At 39.8% G+C, this 23508-nt stretch overlaps 1 protein-coding gene across 3 annotated transcripts; it reads left to right on the top strand.

Annotated features, from left to right (window-relative positions):
* Positions 1–8091: 8091 nt before the first annotated feature.
* TMEM19 (transmembrane protein 19) lies at positions 8092–22609 on the top strand. 3 transcript variants are annotated; one of them, XM_027663096.1, is made up of 7 exons: positions 8092–8111; positions 11501–11651; positions 14643–14756; positions 16094–16231; positions 16551–16805; positions 17814–18023; positions 20859–22609. In XM_027663096.1, exons 2-7 carry the CDS (start codon positions 11522–11524, stop codon positions 21020–21022), a joined length of 1011 nt encoding a protein of 336 aa, XP_027518897.1. In that variant the 5' UTR covers positions 8092–8111; positions 11501–11521; the 3' UTR covers positions 21023–22609. The 3 variants fall into 3 exon arrangements, with proteins under 3 accessions (XP_027518897.1, XP_027518888.1, XP_027518879.1); XM_027663087.1 differs by lacking the exon at positions 8092–8111 and adding an exon at positions 11215–11263; XM_027663078.1 differs by lacking the exon at positions 8092–8111 and having other exon boundaries at positions 11342–11651.
* The last annotated feature ends 899 nt before the right edge of the window (positions 22610–23508 follow it).

Genomic DNA, 23508 nt, shown 5'->3' with positions numbered 1-23508 from the left:
TGGACAAGGAATTTCTGCCCTCAGGGGATTCCAGATTGGTTGTTTTACTGACAAATTACATGCTATGGGAAGCATGATGACACCTTCACTAGAGTGAAGAGGGATATGAGAACACACCCAACATTTTGAAACATTTAAGTCTTTAGTGTAATGGTAGGCCAACTGAAGAAAGCTATTTTAATAGTCTATACGAAGATATAAAGACTTTCAACTGTTGGAGGACAGAGCATCTTCATGAATTCCATGCTGTCTATCTTGAGTCATCTGTGTGGCACCTCAGGGTAGACTCAGGTCTATGGTCCCCAACAGTGTCACATTCAGAGGCAAATTATGGAAGGATTATTTTTTTTTAACCTGTGAACGAATAGTCTTCCCAGTGTAAGAGCCTTGCAGTAATTCAACATAACCTCAACAGTCACCTGTAGCTTGGATCTGTGTGGTGGGTTAGGTGGGATATGCAGTAACCTTATGGGTTGACCCATTATAACCTCAATTGGACATAGCATATGTTTTTATTCACAGTGATCTTGATGTATGTTAGGGCCAAAGGAAAAGTATCCAGCACTTTCAGGCCAGCTTTTTCACAAATTTTGGCCAGTATATTTCTTAAACAGATTTCTTCCTTTCAACAGCTCCACAGTGTAAATGCTGTTGGATTTGTAGGGCTTTACAGAACCCCTGGACAACACATCCTGAGAAATTAGTCCCCTGGTTTCTTTGTAGTACCAGGGGTATTCCACTGTGTGGAATCAAAATGATGCATTCTCTCAAAAGTTTCTTGGTGACAGTAGTAGCATCTGTGTTTCTACATAGGCAGACCTCTACCCATCCTAAGAAAATGTTTATGATTACAGAAGTGTATTTGTAGTTACAGCATTTGGACATCTCCATAAAATCCACTTGCAAATTTACAAAGGAAACCCATGGGTCTGGGTATGCTGCAACTTTGGGTTTGACCCTTTATCTGATGTTATAGACTGAACAAATTGGACAAGTGCTGCAGTATTGTTGTGCTCTTACAGAAACTTTTGGGCAAACCCTGCTTGTTACACTGCTACAATAACCCCACCAGGTGGGTCACACCAGCAAGGTAAGGGAGGAGAACCTGAGGTTCAACAAGGGGAGGACCATAAGGAATCAAGGTGTAACCGGCAGCCCTGGTGCAACCAGTGTTTTCATCTCCCAGGGCTGGGTCGTGTAAAACAGACTGTTCTGAAAGAGAAGCAAGTGGTGACTGCTCTGTGGAAAGGCTGATGAGAGCATATTCAGGAGTGGGCCAGCCAGAAGGGCCCACTGATTGATCAATTAAGGCATTCTCTCATATCATCATGAGGAAAACATAAGTTTAGCATTTTACTATTGCTAGAAGAGCAGGTAATAATAACGCTTGCAGAAGACCTTCAACATAGCAGCAAGGCACTTGTATGAGAGTGCCAAGGGATGTTAAGAAGCTGAGTTGTTTTCAAAGGTACCCACAGTTGTGCATAGCCCCAAAGGCATATCAGAAATCAGTGTAACACAGATGGCTAAGGAAAACCGATGGCTCTTGTGCAAGTACAGAGGTGTGAGTCAGGACAGCAAGTTCTTCGATTTGTACATGGTTGGCAATAATAAGCTTCCACATCTTTGATGTGGAAGCACACTCTGAAGCCGGATCACAGAGCTAGAGCACCTCTCCTATGGAGACTGGCTGAGAGAGTTGGGGTTGTTCAGCCTGGAGAAGAGAAGGGTCCAGGGAGGCCTTATAGCACCTTCCAGTACCTAGAAACAGGGACTGACAGGAGAGCTGGAGAGGGACTTTTTACAAGTGGCTTTAAGCTGAAAAAGGGTAGGCTTAGGGAAATTCTTCACTATGAAAGTGATGGGGCACTGGAATAGGTTGCCCAGAGAAGCTGTGGATGCCCCATCCCTGGTAGTGACAAGGCCATGTTGGATGGGGCTCTGGGCAACCTGGTTTGCCCTGGTCTGAAGAGGGGATGGGACACGAGGAAGGGTGCAAGTAGAATTCCCTATTCACGCGTGCACACTGTCTTTTGTCAGCTCGGGAGGGGAAAGGGCCAGAACATAGGGCAGAGCATGAGACAGACAAGTGGGGGGACAAACCAGGATAGGGACATGGGCAAAAGGGGGAGGAGCGGGGGAAGCAGGGAGCAGGCAGCAGGCAAACTCAGTGACAGGGTTTTCTGGGGCTTCAATACCCATTTATGACACTGGGTGGATCTCTGAAGTCAGGAGAACAAAAAAATAATCTTCAGCAGTACTTACAAGAATTGTTTGTTAACATTGTAAAGGTAAATGTGACATAGTTCTTTTGGTAAAGATCTGTTCTGCTTTAGGCTTGGATAGTTAATTCTCAGTAGCTGGTACAGTGCTGTGTTTTGGATTCAGTATGCCAATAATGTTGATAACACACTGGTGTTTTGGTTGTTGCTAAGTTGTGTTTATCCAAGGATTTTTTTGTGTGTCATGCTCTGCCAGTGAGGAGGTATGCAACAAAAAACACCTGGGAGGGATCATAGCTGGGTCAGGTGATCCAAACTGGCCAAAAGGGTACTCCACACCATAGACCATCGTGCCCAGTGTATGCACTGGGGGAGTCACCTGGAAAGGGAGCCAGTGAGGGTTCAGGGATTGGGTCTGGCATTGGCCAGCGGGTAGCGAGCCATTGTATTGTGCATAACTTGTTTTACTTTTTATTATCATTATTATCATTATTATTATTATTTACTATTATTAATATATTTTACTTTGTTTCAATTATTAAACTGTGTTTATCTCAACCTACAAGTTTTGCTCCTCCCCATTCCACCGGGGTTGGGGGTGAGGTAAGCAAGCAGCTGCGAGGTTCTTAATTGCCAGTTGGGCTTAAACCAGAACAGGATCCTAAAATTGAACTATGATCTATGTGGAAAAAATATATATGTGCATAGTTCCATCACTTCTTCTCAGTCTGCCTAAACAGGTCAAACTGCTGATTTGAATCATTATGTATTACAAGTTACACCCATGTGTATTGAGGCAGATGTGGAAGGACATATGTTTTCACAGTATAAAAATGTATGTAACTTAATGATTCTGAATCATTTAAAAGTTATCTAAATCTAAAAGCCAGCCAATCCTGTTCTCTTGCATAGCTATTATTCTGTCAGCATAGACTATGCTCTCTGCCTCATACATTGATAAAGAGCCAAGATGCAGCTTTGATGCCAGTCAATGGTATTCTGCCAAGCAGATCCCCAAAGAGCCCAAAGTCTGCTCTCCTGAAGTCCAGAGCAGTGACCTTGCTGTGTGCCCTCCTCACAGCCCTAAGGATCTTGAACACCACCATTTCATGGTCACTGCAGCCAAGGCTGCCCTCGAGCTTTACGTGATCCACCAGGTGCTCCTTGTTGGTGAGAACAAGGTCCAGCAAAGCACCTCTCCTTCTTAGCTCCTCTATCGCTTGGAGAAGGAAGTTATCAACACACTTCAGGAATCTCCTGTATTGCTTATGCCCTGCTGTGTTGTCCTTCCAGTAGATACTGGTATGGTTGAAGTCTCCCATGAACATCATGTCGCTCCTGTCTGTCTATGGAGATGTCATGGGTTGAGGTGGCTGGTTTTTTTCTGGTAGTGGGGGGGGGCTACATAGGGTGGCTTCAGTTAGAAGCTACTAGAAGTTTCCCCCTCAGTGAAGCCAATGATAGCTGGCTACAGGAGGGACTTCCTGCTGCTTCCCAAGGGAGAGTCAATAATTGCGCCTCTGTGATAACATATTTAAGAACAAGTTTGTTGCACAGAAGAATTCTCGAGCCAGGGGAGAGCTGATCGAAGCTCCTGGGCAGCCCCACTGCCTCCCCCACTGCGAGGAGGGCAGTGGCAGCCCAACCCGGGCCTCTCGGCACCTAGCCTGGAGCAGGCACCGGCGGCCTCTGTGAAGGGGTGGCCAGGGCTGGGGCTGGGGCCAGGGCATGCAGGAGCGGCCCTGCAGCCCCTGGGCCCGCCCCACAAGCAGCCTGTGCTGGAGCCCGAAGGGGCGGCCGGGGCCAGAGTGTGGGCCCGCCCTGCGAGCAGCCCATGCTGGAGCCCGTCCTGCCCGAGGAGCCGAATAGCACCGACAGCACCAAAGCCCCCAAGGTGAACTGTGAGAGGTGTGTGGGGGTGTCCTGTGGGCTGGGCCAGGGCAGCAGAGTGGCCCCTGCCAGCAGGCACTGACCTCCCTCTCCTCCGGCCGAGTTGAGCTGGGCCGGGGCTGGAGTGGCCCGCCGTGGTACAGCCGAGCCCACGCTGGAGCAGATGGATGCATGGAAGAAGGTTGTTATCCCCTGTGGAAGGCCCAGCACGGAGTGGAATCCTTCAAGAGACTTGTGGCCCATGGAGAGGAAAATCCACGCCGGAGCAGGTTATTCCTGGGTAGGACTCATGGCCCTGTGGGGGATCCACATTGGTACAGCTCACACTATGAAGGTCTGCATCCTTTGAAGGACCATCGGGGTGTAGAGACCCCCCCCTTGCATCCCATGGAAAAATGACCCTAGGGACAGTAGGTATGGAAGAACTACTGCCTGAGGGATGGACCCACATTGGAGAGGTCCATCAAGGACTGTTACCAGTGGGAGGGACCTCATGGAGTAGGGGAAGGACTCAGAGCTGTGGTCCCCCCTGTAACTGTGGTGAGGACCATGGTGAAGCAGGCTGTCCCCCTGTAGCCCATGGAAAAGTGACCTACAGGACAGCAGATTTGGAAGACCTGTTGCCCGAGGAGGTGGACTTGTCTCCCTGCCCCACTGCGGGGGGGAGGAGGGAGAATATGGAAAGAAGGAGGGGTGGATGGAAATTGTGTTTAAGACTGTTTTATTTCTCACTCTTTAGATCTTACCTTGATAGTAATAAACTTTAGTATTAACCCCACATTGAGTTTGTTTTGCCTGTGTGACCTCTCCCAGCTCAGAGTGACTTTAGTGGGTGCCTAGAATCCAGCCAAGGTCAACCCACAACAGGAGAGATGCATCTACTTGGTCTTCCTGGTCAGGTGGCCTGTAGCAGACCTAAACTATAATGTCACCTGTCCTTGCCCTGCCTTTAATTCTGACCCATAAGTTCTCAGTCAGCTCCTTATCTATCCACAGGTGGAGCTCCACACACTCCAACTGGTCATTGACGTAGAGGTGTTGCACTCCAGATTAAGCTATAAACTGCCCAGAGCAGTTACATTTTTATTTAAGACTTTTTTAAAAGCCTTTTAGTTTGTTATAACCTCTAATTAGCGTCCAGAGAAAGAATCACACACTCTTCTCTAAGATAAGTTCTTTTTAATATAGTGAGAAAAATGAGAGATTTTGGCAAAAGGTTTTTACAGGAGTAAAATAAAGCAAGAAAAAAAGCATATCACTAAAACATGCAGCACAAAGACCCATTCCACAGGAAACACCCACTAAAAACAATCCATATACCAGCTTTAGTAAAAGAGTAACGGAAGAAAACGGATTAAGAGGGGTAAAGAAAGAGAGAAGGAGAAAAAGGAGAGGAGAATAGTTACCAACAAGATTCAATGATTGACATGCTGCCAGCTGGAGAGGGAGAAGAGAGAGAGAGAGACACCACATGTATTTATAGAGTTCAGGATCCCAGCAGGATATCTGGTCAGTGCCTTCCAGGCCAGAGTGAGCTGTGCTGTAGCCAGTCAGAGGCTGCAGGGGTGTGGTGTGGGTTGGCTACCAGGCAGGTCTGCCTTGACCGACAGCCCGGCTGCAGGGCCTTCAGCTCTGCCATGTGCTCTGCGTGGGCAGCAGGTCTTGCTTTCCAGCTCTGCCCTGTGCCCTCAGCACAGGCCTTATATGCAGGCCTTCCGGCTCTGCTACGTACCTGCAGGTCCAGGCCCAGCCCGTCCCTAGATACACACACATACAGTGAGTTGGTTCCAACCCATATCAATAATTCAGTGAGATTCAGATCCAGGATCTCACAAGAGGGCAACACCACCTCTTCATCTCCCTTGTCTGTCCTTAAGAGTCTATATCCTTCCATTCCAACACTGCAGTCTTGTCTCCACCATATCTCCATGATTCTAGTAAGGTTGTAGCCCTGCAGGTGAGTGCACGTCTCTAACTCCTCTTGTTTATTCCCCATGCTGCGAGCATTTGCATGAAGCCACATCAGTTGGACCCCTTGATGAAGCCAACTCTCTGGCTGGAGTGTCTGGAATTCCTTTGTGCTGCTCTTCAGGTGCTCTCGTGATGACTTATGATCCTTCTCCAGACTCTGGGCATCTCTTGCTGGCACTGGCATCAAACTGGTAGGAGTAGGATGGATAGAGGTTCCCCTCTCTCAGCAACTTTAAAGCCTCTTTACCATCTTGGCAAGCCTATGACTGAAGATGGTGATTCCTTGTGCATCATCCTTTCAGATCTTTACCTGCCTTACTTACTCTTCTCCATTACTGAATTACCCATTGCTGAACCTTTTTTCTTTTCATTATCTTATTTTTACAATCTAGATCAATCTCTTTAACTTCCATGTGTAAAGTAAAAATATACTAGAAATATGAGAAGCCTGAACACCTGCTGCTTTCAATATATTGCTCCTTTCCTGAATTTATTACTGAAGTAGAAAAATACAGTGTAAACAAATAGTAAAAAGGTAGGTCATGTGTAGTAAATGACCAGAAAAAAGACAATCTTGCTTCATCAGAAAACTATCCTGTGTAGTCTCAGGATATATAATGCCATCCTAAAGTATTTCCAACTGAGAAAATGTGAGACCAGAAGGGATGGATTTATATCCCTGAAAGTATCCCAGAATCTCAATGAGAAAAGATTATAGAATTGATTTCATCTAATCACATGAACTGAAATAAGTAAAACACTATCCTGGTTTTGGGTGGGATGGAACTAATTTTCTTCTTAGTAGTTGGTACAGTGTTTTGTTTTGAATTTGGGATGAGAATAGTGTTGACAACACACTGTACAAAATGCTTAACTTGAAATAAAATTGATATACCCACTGAAATACCAAATCAATTTTGGAAGGCAAAGTAATACTTTGGATACTCTGAAAATGTCTGAAAACATTTTAGGCTACTATGAATAAATTTAATTGGTGTCATTGATAAACTGATTTGACACAAAGCTAAAGCCTGTCTACACATATTTAATAAATATAATATTTAAAGCTTCTTTCTGTGTTCTGTTCTTTTTCAGTGAGACAGTTGTATATTTACTCTTCTTTGCTGCTTTAAAGTCCACAAATCCTGCTATGAATAGTTTCCCTATAGTGCTAATTACAGACATTTTTGACTGCCTCAAAAATGTTATGAATTCATCTGTATAGCAACTCCTCTGGAATGAAAATTACTGTTTGCAATTTCATTGGTATTTTCACAGGCGACTACTAATTATGGATGCTCTACTTAAGGCAAATATTTATCTGCAGTATTACTTTTTCCCTTCTGTTTTCTGTAACTATCTAATGATACTATAAGCATAAAATTTTACAGTCTTACTATTTTTCTTTTCTATGAGTGTGAATATTATTCAAGGCTGTTGCAAACAGCTATACTTAGTACAATGTTAACAACATTTACAGATTTTTAATTTCATGTATTTAACAGTGTTTTGTCTTCAATCACTTGAAAAGACAAGTTTAACAATGGAGAATAGAAGATGTTTAAATTAGTATTTTACTTTCAATCTATATTATTCATAATGCATTCTATCAAGCACAAATATGAATAATGTTTTAAGCAGTAAAGAGAAATGGAAAGTACTATCTCAGAGATAAAAAACCAAACCAAAACAACAACAAAAACCCAAAACAAACAAACAAAACCCAACCAACCAAATAAAAACAAAACAAAAACAAAAAGAAAAACAAAACAAAACACACCAGAAAGTCTACTTCTAAGATCTTTGTATCTTCATGAAAATTTGGAATTGTTATGCTGTATTATGGCAAATCAACTAAATTCTAATGTATTCCTGGGAAAAGAATGTGTATAAAAGAGTGATTAGCATGGTCCGTGCAGTAACATGTTATTATCTTCATTTTGTCATGCTGCTTTTAATCATCTCACATTCCTGTCTTCTTCTAGACTGCGCTGGTCGTGCTTTGCATCCTGTACATTTAGGTAAAAGGTAGGAAGAAACTCTTCTAAATATTGAGCAGCTTATAGCTATGACAATCTTTTTCTTATTTAATTTCTCAGATTTTTATTATTCCAAGTATGTATTTGTAGGGGAAACTGTGAGGAAAAGCTTTCAGGTCTATTTGTCTCAAGCAACTTTTACTTGCCATTTTTTTAATTCTCAAGCTTATCAATATTATTAGGTATGAATGAGGATTGTGGAGGGTTATAAGTAAAAACTGATTATGAAATGTACATATTGCATGTATTAAATATACACAATACTCTTCTTACTGATTTGGGATGGTTTTTTAAATACATTAATTCCGAATGCACATTATTGCAAGCATCTAGATTGCCATTTAAATTTAAAAAAACCCCCAACTTTTACCTATTAAAAGTGTTGTGATATTATTCTTATTATAATAATACAGGACCTAGTAAAAAAAGGACAACATCTAGAAAAGATGACTTTAAACACATGGGCCAACTACAGTAACTGCTGTAGACATTACTTTTAAAACCGTGGCTACTTCTTTCAGTTTCTAAATGCAGAAAGAAGTCTAACTTAGAGTTCCTTCCTTTTTCGTTTTCTAATATATTTGTAACATTTAATGTGTACTGAGCTACTGCAGGAAAATTTATTGGCAATTAAAAACACTGGAAGAGGAATGTGTGAAGTCACATTTAACAAAAGACTTAGAGCTGAGAAAGGAGTCAAAGCCAACATTATTCATGCCATGGATGTTAAAGATTTCATGACCAGAACCACCTTTCTCACACCGGGCATGGAGAGCAGTACTCCCTTTTCCTTTTCTCACTTAGGTAAACTCCAGCAGCAGCAGCAGCAGCACCTTTGGCTTTAAACCAAGATGCAAGGTCTGTGGATAAACCAGTACAATAGTCTGGCATATCCCTGACTCAGTGCCAAGTGCTACTTTACAATTTATTGCAGCTAAGGGTGTATTTGAATTAATAAGTTTATGGGAGTTGGTTACACCTGAACAAGCAGTTACTTGTTCAGCCATCAGTCTAAATAGAGTTGATCTTGGCCTGATTGAAAATTTCAGATAATTAGATTTTGGCAGGAGTGTCTAAGCAATGTCATGTCAGTGTTATGCTACAAAAAGTGTCCTGTTCTTACAAAGTAGCCCAGCTACTTAGTCTCTGATTTGTAGGTCTCAAATTCAGAGCTCAGATAGAAGTTTAATAAAAATTTGGGAAGTGAGAAGGAAGACTAGATATACCAAAAGTTAGTCCCACTACATTAGTATTAATGTTTTAGGGATCTCTAGTTCGGATAAAATTTGGTTGTTACCTGTCTTTGTTATCAATAAATACAGCAGAAATAAGATAAAGCCTTGTCTAAAGCACCTCTTCCAAGTTTTGGTTCTAATTCCCTGGAGAAAATACATTGTAAACACACAAGTGTTAACTTTTATCTTTGGAATAGGCCTACTGTCTTCAGCTAAAATCAGATATCTGAAAATCTTTGCAGAATATGGTCCTTAGTTTAGGTTACATCTGAAGAAGCTCTGAGTGATAACTGAGTATTTTTTCACACAAACATATATCGAAGTTTCTGTTGCAAAAGAATCCACAACCTGGACTGCGTTCAGATCCTGTTAGAAACCTACTCCAGAGGCTGAATGAAAAATAATAGAACATGCCTCATAGATAAATGAGTGCCAACAAGCCAGAAATAATCTTAAATTCAGTAGGGAAATTATCAACTCTTAAACTAAGAATATTCACTTGAATTTTCTAGTTTAAAAACTATTCCTGTTGTATAAAAAAGATTTTTTACTTCCCTTTTTCCTATTACTCTGCCTCTCAATGAATACTTAAATAAATATTCTATTCTGCTGCTGCCACAAGTCCACAAACAAAAAGCACCTGAGGTTGGTGATGTTCATGACTCATCTGTACCAGTGTTTATAAACTTGAAGGTTTTGGTCTACCTTCCACTGAACAAATCCTGAATACATAACTGCTACGTCAACATTATCTTCTGTGATACCCAAAGTCTTGAGTATTTCATTTATTTCTTATTTATTTTTTGTTTGAGACTGCTGCCTCAAAACAATGGAGTTTTGAAAAGCTGTGGAGTTTCACCTCATTCTGTGCTTTGTTGACAAAGCCTCTGATGTGTTCAAGTGGGAGCCTTTCCTGTAACTACTGTCAACTTATTTACAACTTGAGCATTTTGAGAGTAATTCTGGCATGCCCCAAGAAAAGCCATCAGGCAGATTTGTCATGTTTTCATCCCAAGGCAACTTCAGGAAACGTTTCAAGTCTCTTTCTTCTGGTGCTAATGAACTTTGCAGTGTTCATTAGTTTGAGTTTCAAACCTCATCCAGACACTCATTGGTACTGACTCAAAGGAATCAACCAACAAATGGTTTGTTCGCCAAAGACACAGGGTTAACCCCACAAATATGTCTTCTGCCTTTTCACAATTTTGGTGGATCTATATAGCAGTTTTATCATAAATGCCATACACTCTTACATTTCTATGGTTAGAAGCTGATAAACTAAACAGTTAAGCACACATTACAATAGCATTTTATTTTACTTAGGCCTTAGACACATTTTCTGGCTTTCTTTCTAACACCTGTCTTTGTGCCTAAAAGCAAGGGTTCATTACCTATTTATTTCTCCAAGCCTGTTTATGTGTTTTTGAAGCAACAGTTAGTTAACTATCTGTCTCTCGCACAAGGGCAGTTCCCTATTTGCAGTTAGCAGTTTTGCCTATTTGTTTAAGTGTTCTAATTTGCTAAGTCACACTAAACAAGGCCTGCTTATGCTAAGTCCAATTACAATTCTTTGTTTCAGTATCGACAATTTTCAACAGATTTCATGCTTTTCATAAGTGTCATTGCTGGTTTTATTTCGCAAACTGGATCTATATGGGCAGCGCCTGGCGAAGACCCCCATCTCGATACCAGAGAGGGGAGAAATCTCCACAGAGAGGCACAGAACGCAGGCACCACCTGGGCACGGCCGCGCCGCCCGCAGGCCCGGCCAACGCCCGGGCGACTCCCGCTCTCTCCCGGCGGCGGCGGCGCGGGCGGGGCCGGGCTGGGGCTGTGGCGGCGGGCGGAGCATGCGCGGCGCGGGCGCGGGGCGGGATGGTGGCGGCGCTGGCGGTCGGGGGAGCAGGTCAGTGACGGAGCCGGGCGGTGCGAGCGCCTCCGGCCACCCATCGCCCAGCCCGGCCCCGAGCCGAGCAGGGGGGCCCGCAGGAGCCTCCCCATGAGCGCCTCGGTGCCTCCTGGCAGCGCCGCGGGGGCGGTGCGGGCCGGGCCCGGCCGCGGCTCTCGCCGGTCGGCAGGAAGAGGAGATGGTGGTGGCAGTAACGGTGTCGCTGATGTGCTGCGCCTTTTGTTTTCCCGTCAGGTGTTCTCCCCCTGGCTTCCCATGCCCTATTACCAGGAGGATTTCTTCAGAGAGTACCTCAAGATGATGGCGAATATGGTCATCCTGAACTTGCTCATTTGTATTTCGCTGGCGTTCTGGATCGTGTCCATGACTGCAAGTACGTACTACGGTGAGTCCAAAGGCCGGGGAGAGGCCGGCATGGCATAACCAGGGGCGAACCCTCCCATCCAACCCCTGCAGGCTTAACGTAAAAAATGGGAAGAGAGGTATGCACAGCCCCGTTCTTTGTCAGTAGAACTGAAAATCTCACCGCTGACGGTACGTGACAGTGGTTTAGAAGGTGCTGACAGCCACGTACTTGCAGCTCCGCCCATGGATCCGGTAGAATGTAAGATGTTGGTATCCTTTGTGATTTCTTTCCCTAAAAGAAAACAAATAAAAGGTGAAAAGAAAGAGCGAGCTGACAGAGGTCTTTCTGGATGAGGGAAAGTATGTGACAGCACGGGAGGAGTGTACCAGCCTGTTCTAGGAATGCACATGCAGCAACGTGCAGAACAGGGCATGCAAGAAGAACTCCTTGGTCAAGGAACACAGAAACAGAGGAAATAGTATAAGAAGTTGGGGATGTATGCATGGAGTGGCTACCATGGGTGTGTACTGTCAGCTCAATGTTCTGTTGAGGCAGCTGAGGCTTAGTTGTGTGTAGTTGCAGGGATGCAAGTGCTCTTTGTGGTGTGTCATTTTGCCTCTAGGGCCGTTCTTAAAGCAGTGTGTGAAAGGAGCAGTACAGCCTTCAGTATCAGTTCAAGTCTAGAAGAGTTTAACTGCTTTTCAGGGCAGGTACTTAAGACCTCAGCCAGTTTAATTCAGGAAGAGCTCCAGTGTTATTGCAGTGTTGCTGGGAGTGCTTAGGGATGCAGAATGAACACCCTTGACTACCCAGTGTCACTCTGGATCCAGAAGAAGCTAGAATAAATATACCACCAGTATAAGTTGATTTTGCAATGGCAGTTGGATGTCTCTGCTCGGTGTTTTTCAGTGCTTTGGGTTTTAGAACGGAATATTAGTTCTGGTACAGCATTAAACCTGTGTTGTCTGGACACTTCTTTGGCTTGTAATGAGATGCCACATATGCAGAAGACAGGCAGAAATGGGCTTCACAACCTGGCTTTGTTGTGTCATTTAGAGCTAACCAAGCTCTATTTAAACATGCAACTTCATTTGTGTATGTCCGCTCTCTAAAGGTATAGCTCTCTGAGTTTTTCTGATAATTAGGATATTCCAGTCCCTGCTATCTGAGGTGATTGGCAGTGGAGAGTGGAACACCCGGTATCAAGTGAATCAAGATATAGGGAGTGATAGAAAGGAGGGGACTGCAGACTAATCCTCCTGTTTGTAGTGAATGATACTGGAACAAGAAGGACATACAGCTTCTATTGTTCATTTGCCTGAGACTGTGTAAAGACCTTGGCTTGAGGAGGTGAATGAAATGTATAATAGTTAGTAGGCTTAGTAGATTAAGCCCATACAAGTGATGAAATTCACAGTCTTTAACATAAATACAAAAATATTACAGACATACTTTTATTAATTTACAATTTATAGTAATGCTTAAGCACCAAACAGTAACCAAAATATTGGTAAAGTGGGAGTGTCAAAGAATCCATAATAAACCAATGAATGTGTTCTATCTTAGTCCTAACTGCTTATATTTAGGAGTAATTTAATACCAATACTTTTCTCCCCTTCAATGAAATACAAAAAGGTTAGTTTAAAAATGTCCTTGAAAAGATGAAAATTCTATTTGTTAGCCAAGGAAAAAGAAACCTTTTGATTTCCAGTACTGCTCACGCTGAAGTTTACACTGAGAGCTGCCTTGGTCTGTGATAAGCAATACCAGGCTACAGCACTGGAGGTCTCTTCATACATAGCCAGTGCTTGTCTTCTGAATTCTTGAGTCAGCCCTTGTCTGCAAGACTCCCTTGCTCACCTGCTATAGGACTGGGGCTTTTCAGTACACAGAAGAGAAGTTTTTGTCTTGTGAATCTGCACTTGCAATTAGTGTCTTACTGTGATTTCACAGACGTTTGTCCTGCTTTGCACCAAGGAGCCTGTGTATGTGCGAAGGTTGGGACACAAAAGTTCTTGTTGAAAAGCATCATATTTAGCTCTCCAGCAAGCCAAGCTGTGCCTGTGTGAAGTCTCTATTTTATAAGATTGAGACTTACTTCAAAGCAACATCTGTGATGTCTTGTATTTCTATAGCATATGTAATAAATAACTTCTAAAGATTTTTAGCTCAAAACTAGATTAACTATTGGCTTTACGTTTTAAAAGTTTGTGGGTTTTTCAAACAAAAACTGTAACTTGAAATCTTGCTATAGTCATCAGCTTAAAGGATATTTTTAAGAGCCTTAAATCAAGCTCAGAAGAACTGATAGTGCCGATGTTTATCATAAAGTGGTCACCCTGCTTTCACTTTCACCTCATGGATTGTCTTTCTTGGCTTTTTTTGGTATTGAAATTCTATCACAGTAAATAGTGTAGTTCAGGATATAATCAATAGCTTCCTTGTCTCTTAAGACAACAAGGGTGGAAGACTTCTAAACTTTAGTATTAAGGAATAATTTCTTTTCGGACTGTTAAATTTCAGTGTTTTACAAGATGTACTTTTGGCATCTTTTGCAATGAACTTTGTGTCTTCCAATTTAAAGTCAAAATGAGGTGCTAAAATATAAAGGCTTTAAGGATCTTTCTGCTAAGGCAGTAATTTATTGCATCTGCAGAAAAGGAAAATAATATCTTGCTTGGCTCTTGTAATTCCACACCATTCCATAAAGCACTAGTATCCACAGCAACTGTCTTCTAAGGAGACAATTTATTATCAACGTCCTAAATGTATTTATTTCCTTCTGAAATTCCAGAACACTCACCAAAATAAAAGATGTTAATAAAGGATTTATTATTATCCAATTAAAAGATATGTTATTTTAAACAGAAAAGACTCAATAAATTACTGCCTTTCTTCTAGAAGGTAAAAAGTTTTAATCTCTATTAAGATCAGTCTTTTAAGTATATACTAGAAGATAATTTTTTGAGATATGAAGGCATTGAAAAGGCTTATAAGGATCATCTGTAACCCTGTTATTTGATTTATCAGGTACTTTACGACCCATTTCTCCATGGCGCTGGCTTTTTTCAGTCTTGGTTCCACTAATTATTGCTGCACAGGGTTTTAAGAAGAAGAGTCTTGATCACAGTGGTGCATTGGGAGGTATGTTTTTTCTGAGACTATTAAGCTAAACATTTAGTAAACGAAGTTAATGTTCTTTTTGTTGTTTGTGATTTTTAAGCCTTTACTACTTAGTTCTATTATAATAAAAGTATAAATATAAGCATATATACCTTAAATTCATACTGATTTTTTCTCTCAGACCTGTTTAAACAGGGAAGCTAATTTTGTGATGCTGTTTGTAATCTGATTAATATTGTCATTAGATTTATGTAAACCTAGAAAATTCTTTTAAACTTCAGTACAGTATGCACTTAAATCACATGTTTTGGTTTAACATATAGATGGATTCACAGAGAATTAATGAAATGGCAGAGGTAGTGGTAAAGAAATACCCTAAAACTGATCCATGTCAGCACCCTACCTGCCTGGGGGGAAACCAGTTAAGAGAACATGATTCTCCTTACTGTAATAGAAGCGGTTCTAGGCATTTTTTGGCCTGCCAAAAATAAGAAAATGAAATTTTACTTTAGTTCAAACAAATGAACAATAAAGTTTTCTTGACCGCATGATAAAAACTGCAGCACAGTGTACAATAGTGTGTATTGAAATTTGATGCAAGATTTCTGGGTGATTCACCCTGGTCTTGTGACATTTTCTAAATTAAAAAAACTCTTTTTCTCTTCTTTGTTTTTACCTCTTAATGTAACGGCTCTGCTAGGCGGTTTATATTGGCGTCTGCCCTAAGTGCAGCCAATTTTCTTTCAGTCATTTAGAATTGTAATCTCATGATGGGGAGTGAAATGAGACCTCCTTTGTAAAAGGGGACATAAAAATTCATCACCTCCAGAAGCTCAAATACCTAAAAAAATTACAGAAATTAAAAGATGGCATGAAAATCAGAAACGGAAAAAGAAAAGAACGGAAGGGAGAAGTAGTATCTGCTAAGATATTGAGGAGGGTTATAGTGGTTATCTTAGAGACCTTGGACATGGGATTTGATACCTAAACTGATGATAAACTTGCTGATAAAGTCACAGCCACAGCTCTGTATCTGTTCCTTATACAAGTAAGAATATTCTTCAGGCAGAGTTCTTAAATTTCAGTTACATATCCTCTGGATTTTGCTTTGTGCTTTTTTATTGCTGTGTCTTTTGTTTTTGTACAGTATTACTGATTTGTGGCAAAAGAAGGTCTTAAAAATCACACAAGCAGTAGCAATTAAATTAGCAATTTAGCAGTAGAATATGTTACTGCATGATTGTCTTAGGTATCATGAATATACTCTTCATATTCAAAAAAAATCAAAATACTTAACTGCTTTGCAAAGCAAGCATTGTTACATAGAGAAACTTGATATATTTCTTTTTTCTTCCTAGGATTGGTGGTTGGATTTATCCTTACAGTTGCAAATTACAGTTTCTTCTCTTCTTTGTTTGTATTTTTTGTTACTTCTTCAAAACTTACTAAATGGAAAAAAGACAGAAAGAAGCAAATAGATTCAGAATACAAAGAAGGTAAGCCAAAATACTTTCATGCTTTTGGATCCCTTGTGGAGAATAAATACTGCATATTCCTTTCAAAGGGTCAGACAAGCTGTAACATCCACAGTAAGGAACCCTGTTGTTGTGACTCCCTTCTACCCTTATCCCTGTAACATTAGCAAGTGACTTTGCTTTTGCTTCTGTTCTGTTTAATAAATTGCCATATTTCTGTTTGAAACATGTGTCTTTTTAAATTTAACTTTATATATGTGTGTTTTACTTTTGTCTCCTGCTGTTGCTTGTCAGTTACTGTTGCCTGAAATTACTGAAATTTATTTTTTATTAACTTCAGGTGGACAGAGGAATTGGGTTCAAGTATTCTGTAATGGTGGTGTTCCTACTGAGCTGGCTCTCTTATATATGATAGAAAATGGGCCAGGTGAAATTCCTATTGACTTTTCAAAGGAATACACGGCGTCATGGATGTGCTTATCCCTTTTGGGAGCTTTGGCATGCTCTGCTGGTGATACATGGGCTTCAGAGATTGGCAGTGTTATGAGTAAAAGTAAACCAAGATTGATAACAACCTGGGAACAGGTTCCAGTAGGTAAGGTGTTACCTATTCTACATGTTCTGAATATTTTGTTAATCTGTTTCGAATTATGCATCCAACTTGAGTAGTTCCAAGAAAGACTGAGAAAAACGTCAGAAATCTGGGATTGGTTGGGATGCACCAACACAAGATCCACAGAGCTAAAATCATTCTGAATACTGTCATTTCTCCTCTCTATTAAAAGTGTTTATGTTGCTAATAATATAAAGAATACAAGTTATCAACTCATTTTTCCAGGCATTCATATTTTAATAAGTAGAATATATATATTCAACACAGACAATGCAGAAAATTCACTTCTTAACCAAATCACTCATTTCCTTTAATATCTTTCCAAGGGTGTGCAAGTGAACTTTTTGTCTGTCAAACCTTGTCTCCACAGTGAATGTCATTGCTGCCTTAAAGCAGTGTGTCTTATCTTGAGTCTTGCCGGCATATTGATCAGTTGCAGATCTTGTTGGATAGGATTTAAATGCGTGGGAAGTATTTTTTTACCTTTATATGCATTCTTCAGATTTTTATTCAATGAGCTGTCAAATATCTTCCTGTCTGTGGATTTTCTTCTTTTCTTTAAATGTGTTGGTGAAATATGTCTGTCTATACTACTTCTTAGAGAGGTATTGCTTTAATAACATGCACATCTTGAGGTCTGTTTTTTGGAGCAAATCTCTTTTTATTATCCCACCCCCACCGTGACCTACAACAGAAAAGTACCAAGTGACATTGAAAGGTCTGCTGTTTGGTTTTATTTAATTTAATGCTAGTGAATATTTCTAGATAACTAGCCCCAGAGATAGGAAAAGAGTAGTAATAGACCATAATGGTTCAGGTTAATCTTCTCAACGGCACATTGAGAATTGTAAATTAAAGCTGCAGTAGTGGAGTCTTGTGGATAGAAGGGGAGAAGGTCAGTACAAACAGTTTTGATGTTATGTAAAACATTTGAATAAATATAAGTCTTTAAAAAAAGGTTTTAAATCAGCTTTGTTTTGTTTGATTTAGGTACTAATGGAGCAATTACGTTAGTAGGCCTGCTCTCAAGTTTGCTTGGGGGCATGTCAGTAGGTATAGCCTACTTCATAACACAACTCATTTTTGTGACTGATCTGGAAATATCTGCTCCACAATGGCCCATTATTGTGTTTGGTGCAGCAGCTGGCCTACTGGGATCAATTGTTGATTCATATTTGGGAGCTACAATGCAATACAGTGGTAAGATTCTTCTTTTCTTCTTTTTTTCCCGCCCCTTTCCTAGTGTAACCTAAAATTGGATTTGAATTTCAAGAAGGGTTGAGGGCATGATTTTTAAATGGAAAAAATACAGAAGTAGCAACACGAAGGACAAAGGGAGTAAAAGTAATGGACATGATAATGACAACCAGCAAGGGCAGTGGCTCCTTTTCCAAATTTTGATTTGTTTACTGTAGCTTAATGTCTTTCTGATTACTGAAAGAGACCAGAGATCTCCAACATGTTACCTTGGAAGAAGTCATTGCTGCCCTCTCTTTTTCTATTGTCTAATTATAGTAGCATTTTACAAGAGAAAATGTCAGTTTAATTTTATCCATTTACTTGGATTAAGTTGTCACTGCAGAAGCTCCATTCCTAACTCTGAAGTCTTAGCAATAGTCTCAGTGTTAACAATTAAATAGGAAAAACTCCAGGAAAATGTGAACGTTTTATGTTCTGAGTTTTCTTCACTGCTTCATAGAGTACTGTTTCCTATAAGTTAAGCTTATCATAAACTAGTTGTGACTGTAAATAAAAAAAAGCATGTCTGTTTTTTAAAAAAATTGTTGGCTGGCTGATTCTGAATTATTTCAGTGTTTACTCATTGCCCTGAAGGATCATTGCCTGTCAATAAACACTACAGACAACCTTTAGGCTAAGCTGTAAATTTACCCTACATTTAAAAATCATTTAAAAACCATATCTGACACTGTTGTGTTTAACAGCTTGCTTACAGAGAGAAATTAAGTTTCCAGGTTCTGTTGTTGGATACTTATTAGTTGGAAGTCAAGGTGTGAATGTGCAGGTGAACTGCCTGAGATACACAAGGCCCTTAGATCTACCATTGCAGTGAGAAGTACAGACTGTTGTTGATGCTCTGTATTTGGCTTTCCAGCATTTTTTATGCTCTATTCCTTGTAATTCCAGGAAAGACCAAAGTGGAGTGTTCAATCATTTGCTGAATTTTTAGATATTTCTCTACTAAAGAGAAAACACTTAAGCAGTCAGACAATGTTTCAAGCTCCTAATGAGGCAGATGCTTTAAGAGGGTGGGGTAAACCTAGCTAATGCATGTGTGCGTTTATCAGCATCTATTTCTTCTTCATTTCATGTATTTTTTTCATGCTCAGCAACTTCCTTTGCTAGCTCCATCAGGGACAGTATACAAGTTCCACAGTTTCTTTTACAAGTTCACAAGGACTGCTGGAGTATGTATGCTATATTATACACATAAATGCTGTGGTACATATATGCTGTGACATAGATGAAATTGTGCTGCTCATGTCATGCATGCTGTTCGGTTTTGTGTGCCTCCTCACTTGAACCTACTTTTCCAGTCTCTTTTCTCTAGTCTCTGCAGCATCTTGAGAAACAAAAGATATGACAGTGGTGATAAAGAATTGTGTCTTTTTTGAAAACATTAACTTGTACTGCTATTTAGTTCTCTCAGTGTTTTTCCTTTGGGTAGTATTCCTGGATTTGTGTATCTAATAGCCTGTGGTACCTACTGTTTCTAAAAGAAGGTCCATCCCTGCCCACACCTTTGTTAATTAAAGCTTTGAATAGCTGTACAGAATTAGATTAAAATTTGCCCATGTTATCAGTCTCAAGCTATACCTATTCTGTAAGTAACAAAGCTAATGGAAGGACTTGCTGTTACTTTACCTACTTGTTTAAGCTCTGAACCTACACTTTATGTACATTTGAGGGATATATTTAGAAAAATTTATTCCCTGTTTTTCCCAAGGAAACTTACTACTTTCTAAAATATAGCAAGTGTTAAGGGTTAAACTGTTAGTCTTTGAAGTTTGATTTTTCTGTAGCTTTTTTGCATTATCTAAAGCTAGATTTAACTGTATGATTCAAAGGTAACAGTAACACCAGCTATATACCTGCCAAGGAGGTTTGTGGTGTGGGGTTTTTTAAGTTCAGTCTGAGGTGCTGAATTTTATTTTTTTTTAATAAAGCAGCAACTTTATTTTGAAATTTCCAGGTTGTGAGTGTTGGCAGATATTCAAATCTAAGAAGAAAAAAAAGTTAATATAAAATATACTGATTTAGTTCTTTCATATGAACCTTAAATGTATGCATGTGCATGTACCCAGGTATACTTCATTACAGTGTGAGTTGGCATTAAAAATCAATCATTCTAGAATGGTATCCTTATATCAGCATATAGAGTAGTACAGCTGGACAAAATACAGGATAGTGGTGTGTGTACAGTAGTAGCTAATGAAGCTCAATACTAGAGTATTGATAATATAGAGGCAGAGCAAGAAATTACCTACGTACTAGGGGAAAAAACCCAGCTGCTGGTAGTATAAAACTGCTCTGTAAATTATAAGTTCAACCTTTGGAAGGAACTTGCTTTCTGTCAGATCAAGTAATAATGTTGTTTCCATAATTTTCCTTTGAAAACAAATACATCTTGACAGGAAATACATATTGCTAATCAGTTGTTTCTGTTCAAAACAGCATCCTTTGCTTTAGAATGACTCTTGGAACAGCTTTTTCTTCTTCTGTTTTAGCTTGTTTCATTCATTTCTTTGCAGGGAAATTGCATAAAGGGAAAGTAGATTTGACAGAAGTGTAACTTCTCAAAAGAAGTAACTTCAAACATAAAGTATTGCATTTATACCCCATTCTTTGAAGGTACCAAATTAAACTGACTGTAATTTAGTTTAGTCTGATGACGTCTTCTTACAGAAGTTTAACACCATAATGGTAAAATAAATTTAGGAAGCTGCATATACTTGGTTACTAAGTGTCTTTTTAGCTTGGTTGGCATTGTAAAATGAAGTCTTTGTCTTTTCCCAGGTTTTGACCAGAACATTGGAATGGTTGTTAACCACCAAACAAAACACTCCAAGCACATATCTGGAAAACCTATATTAGACAACAACGCAGTAAATCTTTTTTCTTCTGTAATCATTGCTTTGGTGCTTCCAGGCATGGCATGGTTTTTCTGGCCAAGGGGTTGAAATGGTCTAAGGTTTTCTGCATGTGATTGATGTATGTTCAGTCTTACTCAGAGACTCTAAGGGATTCTACTTGAATTCTGTTGAAGAGAGGGATCTGGAACTTTCAGAGAGCCAACTTACTAAGGCTGTAAGCCTCGTGTGGCAATCAGCATCTCTCAGGACTTGGAAGGCACTTTGTCAATATGCTCTTGCTGCTCTTCAGATGGATGTAGGTCATTGCCAAGTGAATTGAAGCATTTGCTTCATTTATCTTCATGGAGCTGAAGTGTTGGCATCTGTGTTCTCTCCAGTCTTCAGCATCTGGAAAGGCAAGAAACTGGAAATAGAAATATCATCCGTATCAGTTGGTGTGATGGAGCATTGTGGGTATTGTCCAAACTAGACACAAAGTACACTGCAGCTTTATATAGGCAATGGCAACATGGTTGAAGTGGGTGAGTTCTATTTCCCATAGTTTACAGTACATAAGATCTTCTGGAAGTATTTGGACAGGGAAGAGAGAGTTAAGCCTTGTTGTCTGTTCGGTATCCTGATAATATCTCCACTTCCCAGAGAATAGGATTCATAAAAGTGCTGCTGCTCCATAATGTCAAGCAACAATCCAAATTTAAAATAGAAACTGACTAGCTGTTCCAGTAAGAATAATAAATTTTTCTGTGCTTTTTTGGCATCTTTATTTCAAAACTAATGATATTTATGAAGATTGTCAATACTGTGGTAGTTATTAAATAATGTAAAAATAAAGATAACAGTTGTGAATTCACATTCATCTCTTTAGAAATAGAACATTTTTTCTATAAGCACAGAATTGTTCCATAACGGTTACCATTCTGACCAAACTATACTCCTTGGTTATTTCTCAGCAGTGGAAATGTTTCCCATTTTGTTTGGGGCTTGTATCTAGAGATGATGGCCTCAGCCAAAGAAGCTACAGAGTTTATCCTTGTAGCAAATGGTGGAAGTCACGTTTATAAACCATTTCAAAATGGGAATTTAATTTTTGATGCTCATGCTCCTATGTTAGGTGATTGTGTCTTCCATCATTCATCTGTAAAAGAGGTAGAAGTAATTCAGCCAGTACAGATGGTATTTAAACTTCAGCGATACCTTCATAATAACCTCTCACTGTCGACATTCAGAAACTGGGGCCCATACTGTTAACTTATAAAAAGCTTTTTATTTTTAGAGATAGGTGAGTATTTTGTACTGAACATCTGGGTTTTTTTACAAATATCTTGTGTATATTGCCTGTCTTAGTTCAGTTGAATTGTTTATTATGTCACCTTTGGTGGGAATATTAAAAAAATTTTAACACCTTGAGTTTAGAAATCAAGTCTATATAAATCTGGAATTCATCACTGGAATTAGTTCACTATATTACCCAGTTATAAAGATGAGATTTCAAAGTACTAAAGGCTTTCTGAAAAGAACAAATTCTGTAGCTGCTCTTTGTCTGTTCCTGTGAAAAGGCACAAAATTATAAAAGGAATATATGCACTTAAACTGTAACAATAAACCCTTGGGAATTTTCTGCACTGTTTGGATTTATGCTGCTTCTAAATAAAAGCTGTATTAGTTGTCTTTTAAGATTTTATTAATACTGTTGTGGTTTCTGGAATTGAGAGAGATACAATTTTTGTGAGATACTTTTTTTTCAATTAAATGCCTTATTTTTAGATTCTTCTGTTTCCTGACGTGAAGTATATTTTCAGACACTGAAGTGGACTATTTAATACGAGTCTCATTTGAAAACCAGCTTGCTATAGTGAGAAGACATCTGTGATTTCAAATTCATCGCACCATGAAATCCTTTGATCTGTGATCATATGAATGAATGTGATCTGAATGAACTCCTGTAGTTAGGATCTTCAAAGGCCATTATTTTGGATTTTTTTATTTGTCATGTCTTAGTGATGACACTTGAGTTGCTTTTGAAATTCTCTCTCATATGTGTCCAGTATACAGAAAGACCTGAGCACTCTTGAACTCGGGAAAGGACAGTTACTCTGACAGTTAACTCTGGGTATATAATATTGAGTGGAGTATAGCTTATGGAAATAAGGTTACATTTAACTGTTTAGTAGCTGACTGATAGCTTCAAGAGGAGGTAGAGAGGAGAGTATGGGATACAGGGGAGAAGTTAAAGAATGTGACAAACTGCCTCTAAATTGACATGTGTCACTAAGAGCAGTTCCTGGGCTCAGAAGGGAGCAGACAGAGATACCACCTGTCCATGTGCTACTTGGAGAGACAGATAATGCAGGAAGTAAAAAGGAAAGGGATAAAAAGAAGAGGAGTTAGAAGAAAACCAGAGAAATTGGTAGATTTGGAATTACAAATTAAGTTACTGCAGTTAGCAAATTTAATTCCATTCTTTAAGCACTTAAATAATTCTTTTGCTTCAGAACCATCAGTACCAATAGTATATTCCTCTGTCATTGATTTTCCATTCATATTGAAGTGACACCAATATTTTCACAGCACCA

The sequence above is a fragment of the Corapipo altera genome, unplaced genomic scaffold (genome assembly GCF_003945725.1).
Source record: "Corapipo altera isolate COAL_440 unplaced genomic scaffold, ASM394572v1 1, whole genome shotgun sequence".
Taxonomy (NCBI): domain Eukaryota; kingdom Metazoa; phylum Chordata; class Aves; order Passeriformes; family Pipridae; genus Corapipo; species Corapipo altera.
This window is presented reverse-complemented; position numbering and strand designations above follow the sequence as displayed.

Excerpts from the sequence above, each read along its gene's own strand:
- TMEM19 (XM_027663078.1), top strand. The coding sequence starts at position 11,357 with ATGAGCGCCTCGGTGCCTCCTGGCAGCGCCGCGGGGGCGGTGCGGGCC. Across the intron at positions 11,652-14,642 it reads GACTGCAAGTACGTACTACG|GTACTTTACGACCCATTTCT; the intron begins GTGAGTCCAAAG and ends TTGATTTATCAG. Across the intron at positions 18,024-20,858 it reads AGCTACAATGCAATACAGTG|GTTTTGACCAGAACATTGGA; the intron begins GTAAGATTCTTC and ends GTCTTTTCCCAG.